Source organism: Pygocentrus nattereri, chromosome 17, assembly GCF_015220715.1.
Source record: "Pygocentrus nattereri isolate fPygNat1 chromosome 17, fPygNat1.pri, whole genome shotgun sequence".
NCBI classification, from domain to species: Eukaryota; Metazoa; Chordata; class Actinopteri; order Characiformes; family Serrasalmidae; genus Pygocentrus; species Pygocentrus nattereri.
The window spans coordinates 21184301-21201763 of record NC_051227.1 but is presented as its reverse complement, the minus strand read 5'-3'; the positions used below and the strand labels follow the sequence as shown (position 1 = coordinate 21201763).

The 17463-nt window shown below is 38.8% G+C and overlaps 1 protein-coding gene across 3 annotated transcripts in view; it reads right to left on the bottom strand.

The window, feature by feature from the left end:
* Positions 1–218: 218 nt before the first annotated feature.
* Positions 219–17463, bottom strand: part of LOC108432998 (WSC domain-containing protein 1) — a 35262-nt gene continuing 18017 nt past the window's right edge. For 2 of the 3 annotated variants that reach the window (XM_037546722.1, XM_037546721.1), the window contains exons 4-10: positions 14095–14279; positions 8573–8701; positions 6181–6302; positions 5364–5535; positions 3665–3829; positions 2133–2333; positions 219–675 (exon numbers count right to left, since the gene is read on the bottom strand). In XM_037546722.1, coding sequence (XP_037402619.1) covers positions 323–675; positions 2133–2333; positions 3665–3829; positions 5364–5535; positions 6181–6302; positions 8573–8701; positions 14095–14279 — 1327 coding nt within the window. In that variant the 3' untranslated portion in view covers positions 219–322. The remainder of the gene's footprint in view (positions 676–2132; positions 2334–3664; positions 3830–5363; positions 5536–6180; positions 6303–8572; positions 8702–14094; positions 14280–17463) is intronic. The other variant, XM_017707203.2, reaches the window with a different exon arrangement.

The window sequence follows — 17463 nt, the reverse complement described above, 5'->3', positions numbered from 1 at the left end:
TGTTCAATTTTAACAAGATGTTAAGGGGAGCTGGTATTGATGCTGAGATTCTCTCTCTCTCTCTCTCTCTCTCTCGCTCGCTCTCTATGTGTGTACATATATATATATATATATATATCCATCCATCCATCCATTTTCTAAGCCGCTTCTCCGTCAGGGTCGCGGGGATATATATATATATATATATATATATATATATATATATATATATATATATATTTTTTTTTTTTTTTTTTTCAAGAATGGGTCTTTGTTGACATCCTCACACTAAACTGTGAATACCAGGTTTCGCATAGTTCTATATTCATTTTTTGAACCCTCATCATCTTGGGAGGTATTCCTGAGGCAGGCCTGTATAGTTGCTGGCTCTGAGGGCCTGGTCCACAGCACCAATGTACCCGTCAATCAATCTCCTCATGTCTGGGGTGAAGGGATCAAAGGTGGGTCTCCGGGCACCCGAGCGTTTGAAGTGTCCGTCCTTGTTGTTTTCGGCGCAGAGAAGGTGCTCCTCGGTGGTGTTGACGTTGAGGAAGGAGGTGATGGAGCGCAGCTTGGGCACCAGCGACTCCTGCAGCTCCTCGTAATGAACAACCAGCAGCCTCCGGCCAAAACGGAGCCAGTCTAGCACATGGGACGCCCACCAGGATGCATAACTGCCCACAAACTCTGGCCACTCTGCAGAGACAAAGACACACAAGAATTCCGAATGATAAACAGCCTCAGCCCTGTCCTTGGAGATGCATTTATAGACTTTGTCCGTTTTAAATTTTAATTTAAATCTGTGCTCAGAGCTGTAGAGATGTGAGCATGTCAATATTGGTCATAGTACAACTGATCGGCACATGGAACTGGAACTTTCTGTTTAATGTTTTTCTACCACTTTATAAAGAAGAATGATGCTGTCTTTATTGTTGGATGCAGTGCAATAGCTCCAGAGCTTGTGCACACAATAAAAGGCAACTGAATAACAAAGTATATTCCTATTGGCATATTCACTTGTTCAAAATGGTAAGGGTTTTTTTTTTTGTTCAAATTTGTTCAATCAAAATAAAAGCAACAACTGCACAGAGAAATAGTGTTATTATAGTAAAGGTTCCTTAAAAAAGTCAACCAGTCATGTTGTCCAACATTTGGTGCTGGATCTTAAAAGTTGAGACACCCAAATCTTTTTCAAGAGTACATCCCCAAAATGTCTCTCAAGCAGCCCATATAGCATCCAGCTCTTCATTTAGGTGGTGAAGACTGGTCGAGCTACAAAAGTTAAGAAAGCTTTAGTGTAGCTGAAAGCTGAGAGTGCTGAATTCTGACTCCCCCTCTCAGAATTTGACTCCTCTTCACATACATGCACGTCATGCAGGCATATGGATTATAACTTACGTTCACAATTTCTGTTGTTTCTATTTCTAAACATATATCTTCAGTTTGAAAACTCCAGATTTACAAATAGAAGCAGAAATTGTAAATGTAATCTGTAGCATTTATATGCATGAGCTATGTGAAGGGTAGTCAGAATTCAGCTCAACACAACGGCTGCTTGCTGTGTTCAGCTACACAGTAAAGTTTTCTATATTTTTATAGGTCACACAAGTCATGCTGTGTCCTAAGCCACAAAGTCTGTGCGGCCTTCGTGGCAACCTGGATGCGAGTCGAGCATGTCAAAAGATGTTTTGGGGAAGTACTTCCAGAAAAAATGTGGGTGACTATTGACTTCTTGTTTTGGTTAGCAATGTTAGCTTTTTAGCTCCAGCACTAAACTAAAGTTGCTAAATTTGAACAATTTTTTTGTCTGACTCTGTCTGAGGTGGACGGTGGAAAATTTTGTAAATAAGATTTTTTATCAAATATTGTTTTGAAAGTTGAAAAGCAGACAAACAGGCAGAAATTGTCATTTTTTGTCCTATCATTAAAGGGTTAAAAAAGTCTACAGAATCACAAATTCTTCAGTCCTTATCTGTCTCAGTTGTTATTTAATTCTGCAAATCCATTTAAGTTGGCTTGCTGCCTTTTGCATTACTGAGGGATAATAGCATTGATCCAGGTAATACTGAATGTGATTTTTTGGCATACAGGTGTAAGTCCAATAGATCTTCTTGCCAGTGACAGAATAAAAGAATACTGCATGGTGGCAATACCTTTGCTCTTCCAGTGCTGGTCAGAGGCATAGCCAAGGTGGCCAGCACACTTGCGATTAAACTCTGCCATGAGAGAGCGGTATGGGCTCCTGATGAGCAAGATGGCTGAGTCATACATCTCTATGTCCCTCTTGCTACTCTCGTGTGTCTTCACACAGATGGTCCGTCCACTTTTCCAGTAATCTTTCTCGCCCTTGAAGCCTGCACAGAAGGAGGGAATGGAAGCTTACGATGTGGAGCCAACACCATGTGGTGAGCGCATAGCGCCGTGTCGCAATCCAAACACACACACACACACACACACACACACACACACACACACACACACACACACACACACACACACACACACACACACACACTTTGATAAAGCAACACAAATGCAATGGAATGAACCCCCTCTGCATAATACTCCCACCCAAGCCCGTTGTCGAGCTAGTGATGGATAATAACGCAGCATAGCTTTCAAGGCAGGTCAAATTCTTTGATGAAAATATATGACTTATGAGAAAGTTTTGATTGAAATGTATGAAGTTTGGAGAGTGAAAGCAAACTGAAGGTTAGTCTTGCCAAGAAAACTGTGCATTAAAATGACAAACGGTGAAAACAGGGAGCTGTGCTATAATAAATAGGAAATTCAAGAGCAAGTGCGAAGAGATGAATAGTGATGAGTCAATTAGCAAAAAATCCATAATGGAGGGCCCACTTCAATGTCAAAGAGACAAAATTCTATATTCGACTGCTCTAATGAATCATAATGTAAGCAGCTCATTTAATTTCTGATTAGTAAGGGCCATGAAATGTGTTTGTGGGCTACTGCTATTTGCTAGAATGCCTGCTTTAAAACAGTAATGCTCTATGTGAAAATTACTATAAGATTACTTACAGAAGCCCATTCCCACCACATAGAGGAGGAAAAATTGCCAGTTTTTTCTCAACATCGCCTTCTCTTTTTCTGGAATCATTTTCTCATAATAATGACTTATTTTCTCAAAATGATGACTTAGTATTTCAAAATAATGACTTATCTTCTCAAAAAACTGACTTATTTTCTAAAATAATTACTTATTTTCTCAAAATATTAATATGTAGAATCAATGACCTAATAAAGACTTAATATGTTGAAATAATGGCTTACTGTGTCAAAATAATGATGTAGTATCTCGCAATGACCTATTATGCCAAAGTAATTACTTGCTTCCTTAAATTTAAAAACATATTATTTTAACACAGTATTTTAAAATCCTAAGGAAAATAAATATTATTTTGAGATACTAGATCAACATTTTGAGAAAATGAGTCGTTATTTTGAGATATTAAAGCTGCACTATGTAAGCTTTGAGGATATGGAGACCACATTGGTGGATATGTGTAATTGCATTCAGTGTGCATCCCTTCCCTGAGCAGATGAATCTGAAGATAGTCAGAGTGTATCTGTACAATGTCTAAACCAAAATGAAATACAAAAACAGTAAGAAATAACTATAGAATTAAAATTGTTCAGAAAAAAAATGGAAATAAATCATGTTTACCTCTGTTATAAAGGGTTCCATCAAAGTAGTAGCTGCCTGTGTAATATCCAGTGGCTAGCTCAATTAGGTGCCTCACCCAGGTGTTGCCTGCTCCAGGGAAACTGGATAGTGCCACCAGCCAACTTGACTTCTCTGGCAAAAACCTCCTCTCAGTGCATCTTGAATCTAGAAACATGTGCATTGGATACAGGAAGTAATACAGTAGTATTAGTATTTGACTTAATAATAAATGAATACATTCATCCTCCACTTTTTAGAAACTCCTACATTAGGCGTACAATTATGTCAACAGCATCTAGTGTTGTACACAATTTGTCAGCCAGCCTCTGCCTCATTTATCATTGGTCAGTCTCTGACCAGAGGGCAACAGTTGACCATATATTTTGGGTCATGGGCAGTGACACTAATATGCTTGGTGTGGGGTATTTGGACATCAGTGTCACTGCTAGGTTAAGAGTGGTCCACTAACCAAAAATATCCAGCTAAGAGTGGTTCTGAGGTCAGAAACTGACCACTGGATGTAGATCTAGTGTAGGGTACTGCATGGAACAAGGACCCACAGTGTCACTCATGTGAAACACCACTCATAGGAAGTACCAAGCTAGAGTGCTAATAGCACCCCCAGGTGGAGAATATTTAGCCTGCTGTGAGTTTGTGAGTGAGTGAGTGAGTTACAAGCCAAGTCCAAGAGGTGCTTTATGTCTAAAAAGACGAGCTAGGATTAGGTTGTATCTTCTTGTTTCATCCATGTGTTTCATTTCAAACTATCTACACAAGGTATACAGTATTGGAGGGGGGTTGTGTGTGTGTGTGTGGGGGGGTTGAGGTAAAAGTACCAAAAGTTAACTTTTGCTCTGTCTCGTCCTGCATTACTTCAAAATCAAAAATAATCAAAACGTTTAGTTCACTTACACACCTACACACCAAAAAGTGAGCGAGTGCTAGAAACTAATATCATGGACCAGCATGGCTCATTCAATATGGTCATGCTGGTTACCAGAAACAGTCAACAGCCTGATCATATGGAGTAACCAGCTAAACCAGCATCAGACCAGGACTAGACCAACATAAACCATCCATCCATCCATTTTCTAAGCCGCTTCAACATAAACCAGCCCATTAAAAAAATAAATAGATATTGCCTCCAGTTAACTGATGCTAAAATGATTCACATTTAAAGGATATCTGAGAGTGACTTAGTTAGTGGTTAGTTTTTCTGAGGTTTTTCCTAGCTTTGATTTTTCCTCTCTTACTTTTAGCATCACCTATTGGAGAGCGCTCACACCATGGATCAGTGAGCTCCTATGAAATATAAATGAGTGGAATGTGTTTATTTGGCCTTTCAGACATAGGCAATAGAAATGCTATAAATTTTAATTAATGTAATTATTTTTTAATAATGCTGTACATCTTATTATCATTATGCCACCACAAACCTAAGATGGGCTACAGTCTCTAATTTAATACCTAATAGTAGAATGTAAATGAATTTTAGAAAGCTATACTATATATATAAAAAAATCAATATGAAAACGATTCTGTGGGTCTTTCTAATTCTAAGAACTTTTATAAAACATTTAACATACATTATTTAATGCAATGTAAAAAAAGAAAGTGCATAGTGGGGCAAATTATTCCAATGACGATGCTGCAGGCATGTTTGTATGTGAATTTTAAAACCACAGAGTCTGAATCTTACCCTGCACAGGAGTTTGGTAGACCTGGAGGAAGTGTGAGCTGGGTTTGGGGGTTGGCAGGCTGCTGTTTACCAGGGCACAGTATTTTTCTTCCACAGGCTCATGAAGGGAGAACTGTGGAGTGGCATAGCCACAGAAACAGTCTGGTCTGCTCAGCATGGCTAAAGGAAACTCCTAATGAGAGAGAAATTCTGCAATTAATTTGTGCGAGAGAAACTGTGCAGAGCCTCCTCAGCTTTCTGTGCTTTAGGTTATGTGATTTGCGCTCAAAAGTCAATACTTCATTCTTCCATTTACAGAGACTAAAACTGCATCTACCCTTTTAATTTAAAGCTACTGTGATTCAGCTTATATATAATGAAATGTAAATCCTCAGTTCTGTGCATCATTACATCAAATCTCATCTATTTTTGGATGCCATTAAGTGAAAGCATTTTCAAATGCCGCAATTAGTTTCTCAGTTGACAATCAATTGACCCTGCTGGCAGAGCATAACAAAGCCTGTCTATCTGATGGAGGGAGCTACGATTACACCGCAATCACAGCATTCAAGTAGTGTGCAAGATTGATTATGGCGTGAATTGATTCTCTTAAGGGCCACATTAATGTTTAAACAAGCAGATTGTTTTCAGAAGGCTGCAGCAAAAATCAAACTTTCATCCAGAATACGTAGAGAAGAGCATTAGCCAGAGCACAGAACCCCAGGAGAATGGCCAATCAATGCTAATCTTCCACTGATTTAGGCTGAGAGAAGAAGCAGAGAGTGAATGGGGAGCTAGTGACTTTAAGCAGAGGTTAGAGGAGAGAACAGAGACAGACCTTGTCCATGCAGGCGTCAATGCAGGTCTGGGACGTGAGGTTGGCCTGGACCATGTGGACCAGGTCTGCAGCTGTAGTATTATCGGGTCTCTTGAAGCAGCCACGATAACGTACATTCCTGTCTAAAGGCAGAAAAGGGTAGCAAAGTTTACTGACTGACTGTAAATATAAGATAAAATAATCAGACACTGAGTTGTCAGTTTGGTAACTACTCTCATTTTATCAGATATAGGTCCACCATGTTGGGTTTGACGTTGATAAACCTTGTAGGTGTACAGTTAAAGAAACTGATCAGAGAGAAATTCAATTTACACAATTTTCTTCCCAGATGTAGCTGCCAAGCCAGGACATGCTTGGTATCTAAACTTTGCTTCTTTAGTTTAGTGTTGGAGCTACGACATTAACGTTGCAAACAAACATCGTCAACAGCAATCCAAATCTTTTCTGGAAGTCTCCATAACTTCTCTCAACACACTCAAAGCTCATTCAGGTCTTTATTAAGTTGCTGTAGACATCGTTGTGTGATTTAAGACACAGTATGACCTACCATGAACTACAGATATGAACAAAACCTCACTGTGCAGGCATTTAAACAATAGATGTTGGGCTGAATTCTGACTCTCGTCCACGTACATGTACATATCTTCAATATTCCAAATAAAGGTATATGGACAATAGAAACAACAGAAATCACAAATCTGGAGTATGCAAATGAAGAGGAGTCTAAATCTGCAGTGGTGTCAGAATTCGGCACAACATGGCCCTGCTGCATTTAGCCACATGTACCACATATACTATGTCCAGCATCAACAAGTCTCTGTGACCTTGATAAAAACCTGGCTGAGGTTTGGGCAGGTTGAAAGACGTTTCGGGGATGTATTTGGGTACCAACTGTCGTCTAGTGTTAGCAATGTGAGGTTTGCAGCTCCAGCACTAAGCTAAAGAAGCAACATTTGCGCACTAAATGTGTCTTGTGCTGATCATCTACATCTGGGGTAAGTAAAAAACTGTCTAAGTTAGATATTTCACCAAATCATTTCTGTAAAGTCTACAGCTCATCTATTTCATTTGTGCTGATTATCCTCTAGCCCTTGATTGATGGTTGGTTTCTGACCAGAGGATCAGTTGTTAATTGGATAGTTTTGGTTGGCTGATTGTTAATATATTATATTATAATTAATATAATAATACATAATATAATAATAATATATATTATTAATATAAATCCCGCAGTGTCACTAATATGCTTAAAAACCCCAGAAATGCTACGTTTTTACTAGTGCAAAACACACTTCTTGTTTTTTGGGTTTTTTTTTTAACCTGATTTTCTCCCCAATTTAGTCATTTCTAATTCCACCTGCTAGTTAGGACTCCCCCAAACACATGATACTACCAATGCTAGGAGGGTGAGGCTAGCACAGGCTTCCTCCGAGACCTGTGAAACCAGCCACTGCATCTTTTCGAACTGCTGCTCACGCAACGTCACCTGCATTTAACATCTGTATACCTACAAAGTGCTCCTAAATGATAGCATATTTTGCTGTGAGCTGCAGCAGTTTTATTTATTTATTTAAACAAAAAGAAATCCTACGAGAAACAGGATCCGCTAGGCTAACCATGGTTTTGCAAAAAAGGTCACATTTAATACAATTAGAAGCCCACACTAAGCAACATGAATTCAGTTCTAATCTTTCTCAAGGTTATATAAGCTCTACACAGCACAAAGCTACTGAAGGTTTGGCTGCACATCTGAATCACACACAGCTATGTATTAATTTGTTATTTTCACAGCAATGGATTAACTAAGAACAGTAAGATGCCAAATGTCTGTAGTTTACACAGAGTGCTGTGCAAATGTCTGAGGCTATAGATTTCATTTCCAACCAAAATCAGCCATTAATAACAAGTTATTAATTTTTCAGGAGATATTTCAGTCCCACTTTTTGGATAGTACACATCAGATTATCAACGTATTTTCAAATTATTATCAAACTATCTTTTGAAATCCAGTTGATCTTAACAGTGTTAGGGTTGGGGTTAACATTAGTACCAGGGTAAGGTTTAGCACCAGAGTAAGGTTTAGGTTTTGAATTGAAGTTAAGGTTAGAACCAATGTGTGGTTTTGGGAAAAATTAAGGCCAGATAAATAGCCATTTAGTTGAATGTAAATTAAATCCAAGACAAACATCTACAAAACATCTACAATGGGCTATCTGACTATCTGAGGATATTAAATGTAGGATATTTCAAATGAAAAGAAAAGTCAAAAGAAAATGAGGAAAAAAGTGAAAGAGAGTTTCCAAAGCTGGACTTCAAAAATGGATTTAAAAACAGAGAAAATGTGATGCCTAACAACTATGCAAGACCTGGTCACCATCACTGACCTGCTCACCATCAACAAAACTGTTACCATCAGATAAACGGCGCTTAAAGCATTCATCGTTGAGAGAGAGGTGAAAATCAAGCTCCACTCTTGATTCAGATCTGAAAAAATCCACAGGTGTTTCTGTCCATCCTTCTACTAAGAGAAGACAATTCAACATTATGAGTCTGAAAGGATGTGTAGCTGTTAAGAAGCTCTTACTGAGAAAAAGGAAATAGATCAAAATCAAAAAAGAAGCTGCTGTTGTTCTCAGAAAAATGGACTGACTGCCCCAGCATCCAGAACGCAACATCAGTGACCGTGTTTGAGATTACATGGATCACACTAAGCAGACAATGCAACCGACTTCAACGACTGACCTTTGGGGTTGTGAAAACACATTCCTGCAAGCTGATAAAGGCAGAGGGTGCAAAATCTGATATATGGTGTATAATATAATTTTCTGGGGTTTTTGACCATATGCTGAAAAATGAACTTAATATCCGTTTTGACTTGAAATGAAAAAATTAGATGGTCTCTGACTTTTGCACAGTATTGTCCATAAAACTCATTGTATCATGGCAAGGCTCATATTTCTCTGTAGCATGCAGCCAATATCCAACCTACATTAACAACAGTACAGCTGAGCCACATCCTCGAGAAGCAAGGGAGAGGCTCGGCCATGTCCCACACATCTCTAAGGGTGCATGGACTGTGCAATTAAGGCAATTACAAATTCATTAACTACCATGTGTCAGCTTGCCTGTGGGACATGCCATGACACAGTACCCATCAGCACCTCTCTGGAATTAACTAGTGCCATAAAGCCTGTGGGCTTTTGTTTGCCTCTCCAAATAAATGAAGAGGCGATGCGGCCTCGAACGGACAGAACAATGTCTGATCCTCTGAGGGCAAGAAAGATGACACAGCTGCACAAAATCATCAAACACAAAGCTTTTAAAACACTGGGTACATGGCAAACAAGGAGCTATGGGGTTTAGCTCAGAGGCTGCAAGGCTAACATCTATAAGCATTCACCATGGTGAGACATCTGTGTGGAGGAATGGATTCAATAAACATCTGCAAGTTTTTTTATTTTTTGGAAGACCTCTTGAAAAGATTGAATAGCTTTTTCGTAAAATAGCTGAAAAGGCAAACAAACTGGATGAATCAGAGGGCCTGTCAGAAAAATCTGTACTTGGAACATAATTTCAAATATCATTTATTTTCATATCTGCTTTGTGTTTGCTTTTTAGCAGATATAAACACAAATGTTTATAAATAACTCATAAATTGAATCAGACTGTGCTGTCATGTATTCAAGCAAATAGGACTTTTTTTCCAGTGTAATTTGGGTGATTCATTTGAAATAACGAATAACGCTGCCTATTTAGAACATGAAATATGCTTTGGAGGTTTAATGATTGTATTTGCGAGTGCCTTTGAGGGGATGCAGCTGCTGTTGTGTTGGGATGGCTCCAGCTGGCCTGCACCTGCACAAGGATGGAGGGTCAGGGCAGTCGGGGCCAGCAGCATGTGGAGGAGGCTGCTGGACCAGACAGACTCAGACATATGGCTATTCATAGAGCTGGAGCCAGTCTCTAAATCCCCTGCAAGACAAGATTCAAGGTAAGGACCATATCAGCGCCCCTGCGCATGCGTCTTTGTGCGACTGTATTCACAGGGCGTTTAGGTGTGCGTGTGGTTTTGTAAATTATGCATGCTTGTATATGTGTGACTAGAGAAATGATTCAGCGTCAGCCTAGCTTGTCAAGTGAAAGTGCATGCCCTCTGGTGTTTCTTTTCCACATCTGTTTTTTCTGCATTTGCGTGTGTTTGTATATGACTGGAAAACTGATTCTGTACCAGACTTCTGCCAGATGTTTTCATATATTAAATTCAGCCCTAACGCACACATACATACATACATACCTTTGTTTTTTACAGAATGGCTTGCTTGAGTTTCATTCCAGAGAGCTGTATATCCATTTGTAATCGTTTTGGATCTAACATATTTTTGAAAAGAATAACAGCTGACTTACAATGAAAAATACCTTGTTATTTCTCTAATAAAGGTGTTATTAATTATAATATCGCACTGCATTCCTTGTGTGTGTAAAGCCCTGTCCCAACAATGTATATCATAAAAAAAAGAAATGTGGTCTTGAACAAGTCTTGGTCTTGAACCTATCCCAGCAGCCAGAAGGCAGGACACACCCTGGACAGGTCACCAGTCCATCACGGAGCAGACACACAGACATGCACAACCACACACACACACCTAGGGGCAATGTAGCATGTCCAATTGGCCTAACTGCTTGTCTTTGGACTGTGGGAGGAAACTGGAGAACCTGGAGGAAACCTGTAACCACCATGGTCACATGTTTCTTTTTGGGTGAAGAAGGTGCCATTTTCTGCATGGCATTACCACCTCCAGCCTCAGAGATTAGGTGATGTTTTGACTCCTTGAGGCAGGAACAAGTATAAAGTTTTTTTCTTTTTTTATGTGTAGCCCCTAATAGTTAGACGCTTACAAACCCACACAGACACAGGGAGAACATGCAAACTCCACACAGCAAAGACCCCGGTCGGGGAATTGAACCCAGGCCCTTCTCGCTGTGAGACGACAGTGCTACCCACCGCGCCACCATGCCTAGTAAGGCAGGAATTCCACAATGCAGAGGAAGACCACTGAGATGATTTTTACCATTTTGGTTACAATATTTTTACCACAACAAAGAATAAGTTTAAAATGATCAATATATAATATAATATAATATAATATAATATAATATAATATAATATAATACAATGGATTAAGTTTTGAAAAGAAATGAATTAATCCAAAATCATGTGTACTTCAAACCCAATTCCAGTTGGGTCAGCACGTAAAATGCACATGAAAACAGAACGCAGTGATTTTTTGTCCTGTAATTCAACAATAATAGTGCAAAATCAAGTTATGTAATATTGTATTGCATCAACTTAATTGTTTTTTTTTTGTAAATATATGCTGATTATCAATTGATGCCTGTAGCATGTTCCAAAAATCAGTCACTTATCAACAGTGTTCAGAAATGCTGCCAACTTTTCTGGGCTTTGAGCTTGGAAACATGTTTTGTGGCCTGCTGAGTCAACCTTTCAGATTGCTTATGGATATAATGAATGCCTTCCACTCAGGGTCAAAGGAAAAAATGGATCTTCAAGACTGCTACTACCATAAAAAGATCAAAAAACAGCATCTGTCATGAGGGGGAGGTAATTAGTAGGTAAAATCCATCTGTTGTCTTGACCTTTTCAGTAGTGTTTGGGGTCATTATCTTGCTGTGAAATAAATGTATTTCCAATTGAATATTTTGAGCTGCAGTTTCGAAAACTCTTGTTTTTCCTCATATTTTACTTTGACTTTCTCCATCCTTATGCACGTGGATTATGTTATTATCTTATCTAATCTCCTTACAGATATATCTCCCTTTAGCCATTTTAGTTGCACATGAGAAAGACATTTAAATGCAGCTACACTAAGTTTGAGAAATTGCTTCTGTGAATGTTAAGTGTTTGTTTGAAGGGGACCATAATGTCAGTGACTCCTTTGGGAACAGATTTGGAAGGACACAGTTGTTAATGATTGGTTTTAAGATTGGAAGGATAGAAGAGTTAAAGTGGAGGTAGAGCGCACAAATAGACATATTCAGTGTAATGCCAATGATTTGTCGGTAATGTAAATGTAAGAAACACAGCTTGATAGACAGCCATGTAAATGTTTTCTCTCCACATACAGTGCCCTCCACAAATATTTGCAGCCCTGGTAAACATGAGCAAAACAAGCTATAAAACATTTCTTATTGCTCATCCTTTTAATAATTCATTCAAAATATTAACAAAACATCTCATCTTTATTTGACGTACCATTATTGAAAAAAAAATCTTAGCAGGATGTGTGTGCCACAATTGTTGGAACAAATTCATTTAACATATTGTGCAGCCTCCCTTTACAAAGATAACAGCTCTGATTTTTCTCCATTATGCTTAATGAGACTGGAGAACATATGACAAATGATCTGAGACCATTAATCTACATACAACCTCTCCAGAGCCTTCAGATTCCCAGGTCCACACTGTGGACTCATCACCTAGGTTTTCTATGGGGTTTAGGTCAGAGGACTAGGTTGATCATGGCAAAACCCTAATTCTGTGATCTGTAAACCATGTATGTAATGATTTTGAGACATACTTTGGATCACTGTACTGCTGGAAGAGCTAAACTATAGCCTAGTTTAAACTTCATGGCTGAGGCAGTCAGGTTTGATTTTATTTCTGCTGGTACTTCATGGAGTCTGTGATGTCATCTAATTGAACAAGTTGGGCAGGGTCTTCGGAAGAAAAGCAGCCCCATAACATCACATACCCACCACTAAACTTCACAATAGGATTGAGGTATTTTTCTGTATGGCTATTTGTTTGTCCACACCAAGCTCACCTCTGCTGTTTGTTGCCAAAACCTCTATTTTGGTCTCATCTGACCACAGAACATGGTCTCGTTCAAAGTTCTAGTGATTTCTGGCAAACTGCAGGAGCTTGAGTCTGTTGGTCCTTGATAGCAGAAGCTTTTTTTCAGGCAACTTGTGGTCATATAGGTGGAGTTTCATTGTGGTTTGGGAGACATTCTGACCCAAAGATCAAACTAATGTCTGAAATTCCCCATCTGTGACACATTTTTACATTCTTTCTCCTCTCAAACCATCCTTCTCACTGTGTGTGTTGTTACTATAGACATATGTACTCTTTCCAGCAGATTCCTAAGATTCCTCTTAATAATTGTCCTCATAGTGAAAAGGGTATTTTCAATGGTTTACTATGTTCTTGTAGCCATTTCCTGATCTGTGCAGCTCAACAATGTTGTGTGACATCATTGCTGTCTTCTCTGGTCTTTCTCATAGTGATGGATGACTGAGGGGATTTGGTCTGTGTTTCATCTCAAATATATTCCCTAGTGAAGCAGGAAGTTATGGCTGATTGAAGTGATCCTAATAACTCAGGTGAACTTAAAACTATTAAATATGAATGAGAATATACTTCAGTTACATCACACTCTTCTATAATTTCTAGGAGGGGTGCAATAATTTGTGGCACATATTGATTTAAGAAAAATACTTTTTTCATGACAAGATTTAGTTTCTGGTTTCAGTAATTATACCTTAAATAAAGGTTAGACGTTCTGCTAACATGTTGTATTAAATATCAAAATAATAAGCAACTAAGAATATTTTTTACCAATCACTTTGCTCATGATTACCGGCGGTGCTAATATTTATGCAGGGCACTGTGGAGTTTCTTTTTTTAATACACATTTTATTCTTAGTTTTAAAAGGCATCTTTTGGAATCTTTGACAGCCTATGTGTAGTTTGTATCCAAGTCCATTTTTGATTGTTTGGCTTTTTTTATAAACAATTATAACTGTTAGTGACAAGTCTAGAGAGCATCTTATTGGTGCACCAGCTGTTCCACAGCTTTCAGAACAATGAACAGAGAACTCATTCTGAGTACTCACATCTCCTCTGGCCAGGAAGAACCTCCTCCACCTTGAAGACAGACAGACGGGCCACACCCCCACAGATAGAGCCCTTCTCTCCCTTGCAGTCCAAATTACACTCTTCCTCCTTCATCCGTGCGCTGGTGATGCGGTTGCCACAGTAACACTCGGACCCGTATTCCAGCCCAGCATACTGGTACCCACTGCAGGAATGAATGGTGGCCAAATGATATTTCCCTAATTAAAGTGTTTGCCAGTACTGAGATGGCGCTAAAGTGCCAAACAGGGCCTGGTTTGCTATTGCTTTCAGTGTTTATAACATGCTACTGGTGAAAGCAAGCCAACAAGTGGCTGAGCGAATTTCCTGCCACATTTTTTTCTATGACTAGTGATGACATTGAAAATGCATGTGTAAACACATTTAACTCCTTAAATTCCAGGGATCCTCTGAGTTACTAAATATAGTTGTAAGCAAAAGTTTGGGCACCCCTTCTGAAAGTATATGTTGTTGATTTTCTAAGTGGAAATAAGTTACAACATTCTCAGTATGAAACAGGCCAAACTAAAATATGATATATTTGTCATTTTTAATGCACAATTATTAATCATTTGCATAAAATATGGTGTGTGCGTAAGTTTGGACATCCTATTAAGTTAGTGAGTGAATATTACTGAAAATCTGTGATCTTAAACATGCAAGAAAATCTATGAATCCTTTTGACTTCAACAAATTCTGCGAGGAAAAGTGGAAAAAAAGCCTACACAGAGAACAGAATTATTGTTGGCTGTTGTACAGAGCCAAAAGGCTTAATAATGGCACTGATAATTAATAAAATGCTTAATTTCACCAGGGGTGTCCAAGCATTTACATAGAACTGTAACTCAGAGCATGTACTGAATAATAAGCCTTAGAATTGAAGAGGAAAAAATTCAGCATAATTCAAATGTTGAAATGAACATTACACAAACAATTACATTGATTTATAAAAGTCTAACACCACTGTTAACAATTCTTTATTTTCTATAGAATAAAGCATTTCACATCAAACCTCGCTGAATGATTCTGTTTACATCTTCATAACTAAATTACGACTTTATTTTTTTTTAAAAAGTGGTATTCCCTTTTAATAGCTGATTAATATGCCAGCAGTTTAAGATAACATCAATTACTTAGTAAGTACTACATTATACTAAACAATTAACATTATTCATTGTTCACGTTTCCTATATATGCCACAACAGCTATTCATTCTCCTTGGATCAATGTGAAAACTGATTTCTGAACTAATCGCTTCCAGCAGAAAAATTAAAAATGGTAAAACAGAAATCCACCCTTTAGCCTCAATGTGTATCATAACTTAGCTCAAGCTGATTAGTGATGCGGTGTTATAGCCAGGAGCCTCTTTTTCCTTTTCTCCATCCCAGCCTAGGGGGTTAACAGTTGGTTATTGGCCAGCTTGCTGCACCAAACATCTGCCTGTCCCTCTTGCTGGCCTGCAGCGCTGGTCTAAGCCACTTTGTAGTGGCAGCTCTCTGCAGGGTGCCTCTGCAGGCCGCCTGGCCAGCTTCACTATGGCAGCCAGTATTTTCTGGCAAACTCTGCACACATTAACAACTTATACACGTCAAGCTCCCAGTCCATGACGCACGCTAGTGACATTTGTAGGCGAAGTTAGTTGATGACTCCCTGCCAGCAGTAACCCCCCCCCCCCACCCCCCATCCCATTCCACCCCCGTCTTGTCCTGTCCTGTCTGACCTACAATGATGCGTGCTGAACGTGCAAAAGCTCCAGAGTGATTGCATTTTGAGCGAGTTGCTGAAAGGCTCAATGGGCATTAGACCGAGCACCTCTGCTAACTGTTTTCCCGATGCCCCTGTTCGATATGTGGCATCGACACATTGCTATGGCAACCTAAACGGAGCCTTTCCCACTGTTATTTCTGTGAATTAATGGCTGTGCCTGAGCACACAGCTCAAAGCAAAGCCACTGAGCTAACTGCTACCTGTGCAATCAAAGAGGCTCTGGCTTTTTTTCTCACTGCCCTCTAAGCTGCTAAAGCCACACACGCTCACACATGCTAGCCGCTAAAGCAGGAGTATATAGGGAGACTTGTCCTTAACCGACCACGAGAGTAAGGCCCGTTATTAAGGATATCCATCTTTCAGGTCTGTCTGAAAAGCCATTAGAAGATCATCTGAGAACATTTAACTGTTTGAAGTCAATAGTTTCAAAATGATTTTGTCAGTCAATGTCACAATATTATTGAAAATACATTTTTAAATATGTATACAAGCACAAATGTGGTACTGAAAGATTTTCTCAGTGAAAATAAGTTAACATATCCACTAGAGAACACATTAAGAACACATTTCTGCACATTTTTATCCACAATTTTTGTTTATTTGCTAAATTTAACACATTCTGTGCAAAAGTTATGGCACATTATATTTTATGTTTTATTTTTCTCCAATATGTTAAAATCAGTAAATAAACAGCAACTGTACTTTAAAATTTACAGAAAATACTGCCATATTATAGTTCTCTATAGAGGATGTATTAACTTATTTTCACGTAAAATATATTTAAATAAAAAATGTATATAATAATTTGACCTAGCATGTTAAAACGTTTGCATACTATTGCACACACAGGCTGATTGCCTACAGGCCATATTTTCATTACTAGCACACAAAAGCAGTTAAGTCAAAGCAATTGGTCTTTGTAGACTCGTAAACAACCTCCTGACTGGTCAGCCTAAAAGACACAAGCTTAGACGTTCTAGAGAGGGTTTATTTTTCCTCTCTCTCTCTCTGTCTCTCTTTGAACCTCATTAAAGGCTGAAACTAGAACACAGAATCTCAACAGAAGCACTGACTGGCACATATTGCTCATAATTACATAAAACTCAATGTGTTCACTTCAAAATCAATGTCATTCAATCAGCAGCAGTTTGTGCCAACAACTTCAAAGTGAGTTCACATAAAATCTGGTCTAATACTGATATGGCTTATTAGCTGGCAAATACTGAGCTTCTTAATGTGCCAAAATATTAATCTGTATGAAATAAATAAAGAAATGAATAAAAGCAGAAAATACCATGTTACATAGCTCTAACCTTAACTGCACTCTCTCAGCGGCTGTTCCATGCTGGAAGTGTCAGCAAGCGTGAAGTGAGCCAAAACCAAAATGCAAACAGCAATCCATGTTTTCCACTCAACTACTTAAATCACCCCAAAAGACTGCAAATGTCACCCATGTTATTAAATAAGCTGTGACACATTCTGGGTTAATTAAAGGGGGCAATCCTCCCCCACCCAATTTCTCTGGTGGTCAATTAACTCAGGCCGAGGAGCTGGAGCAGGTGTTGGCTCCATCATTGCAAACA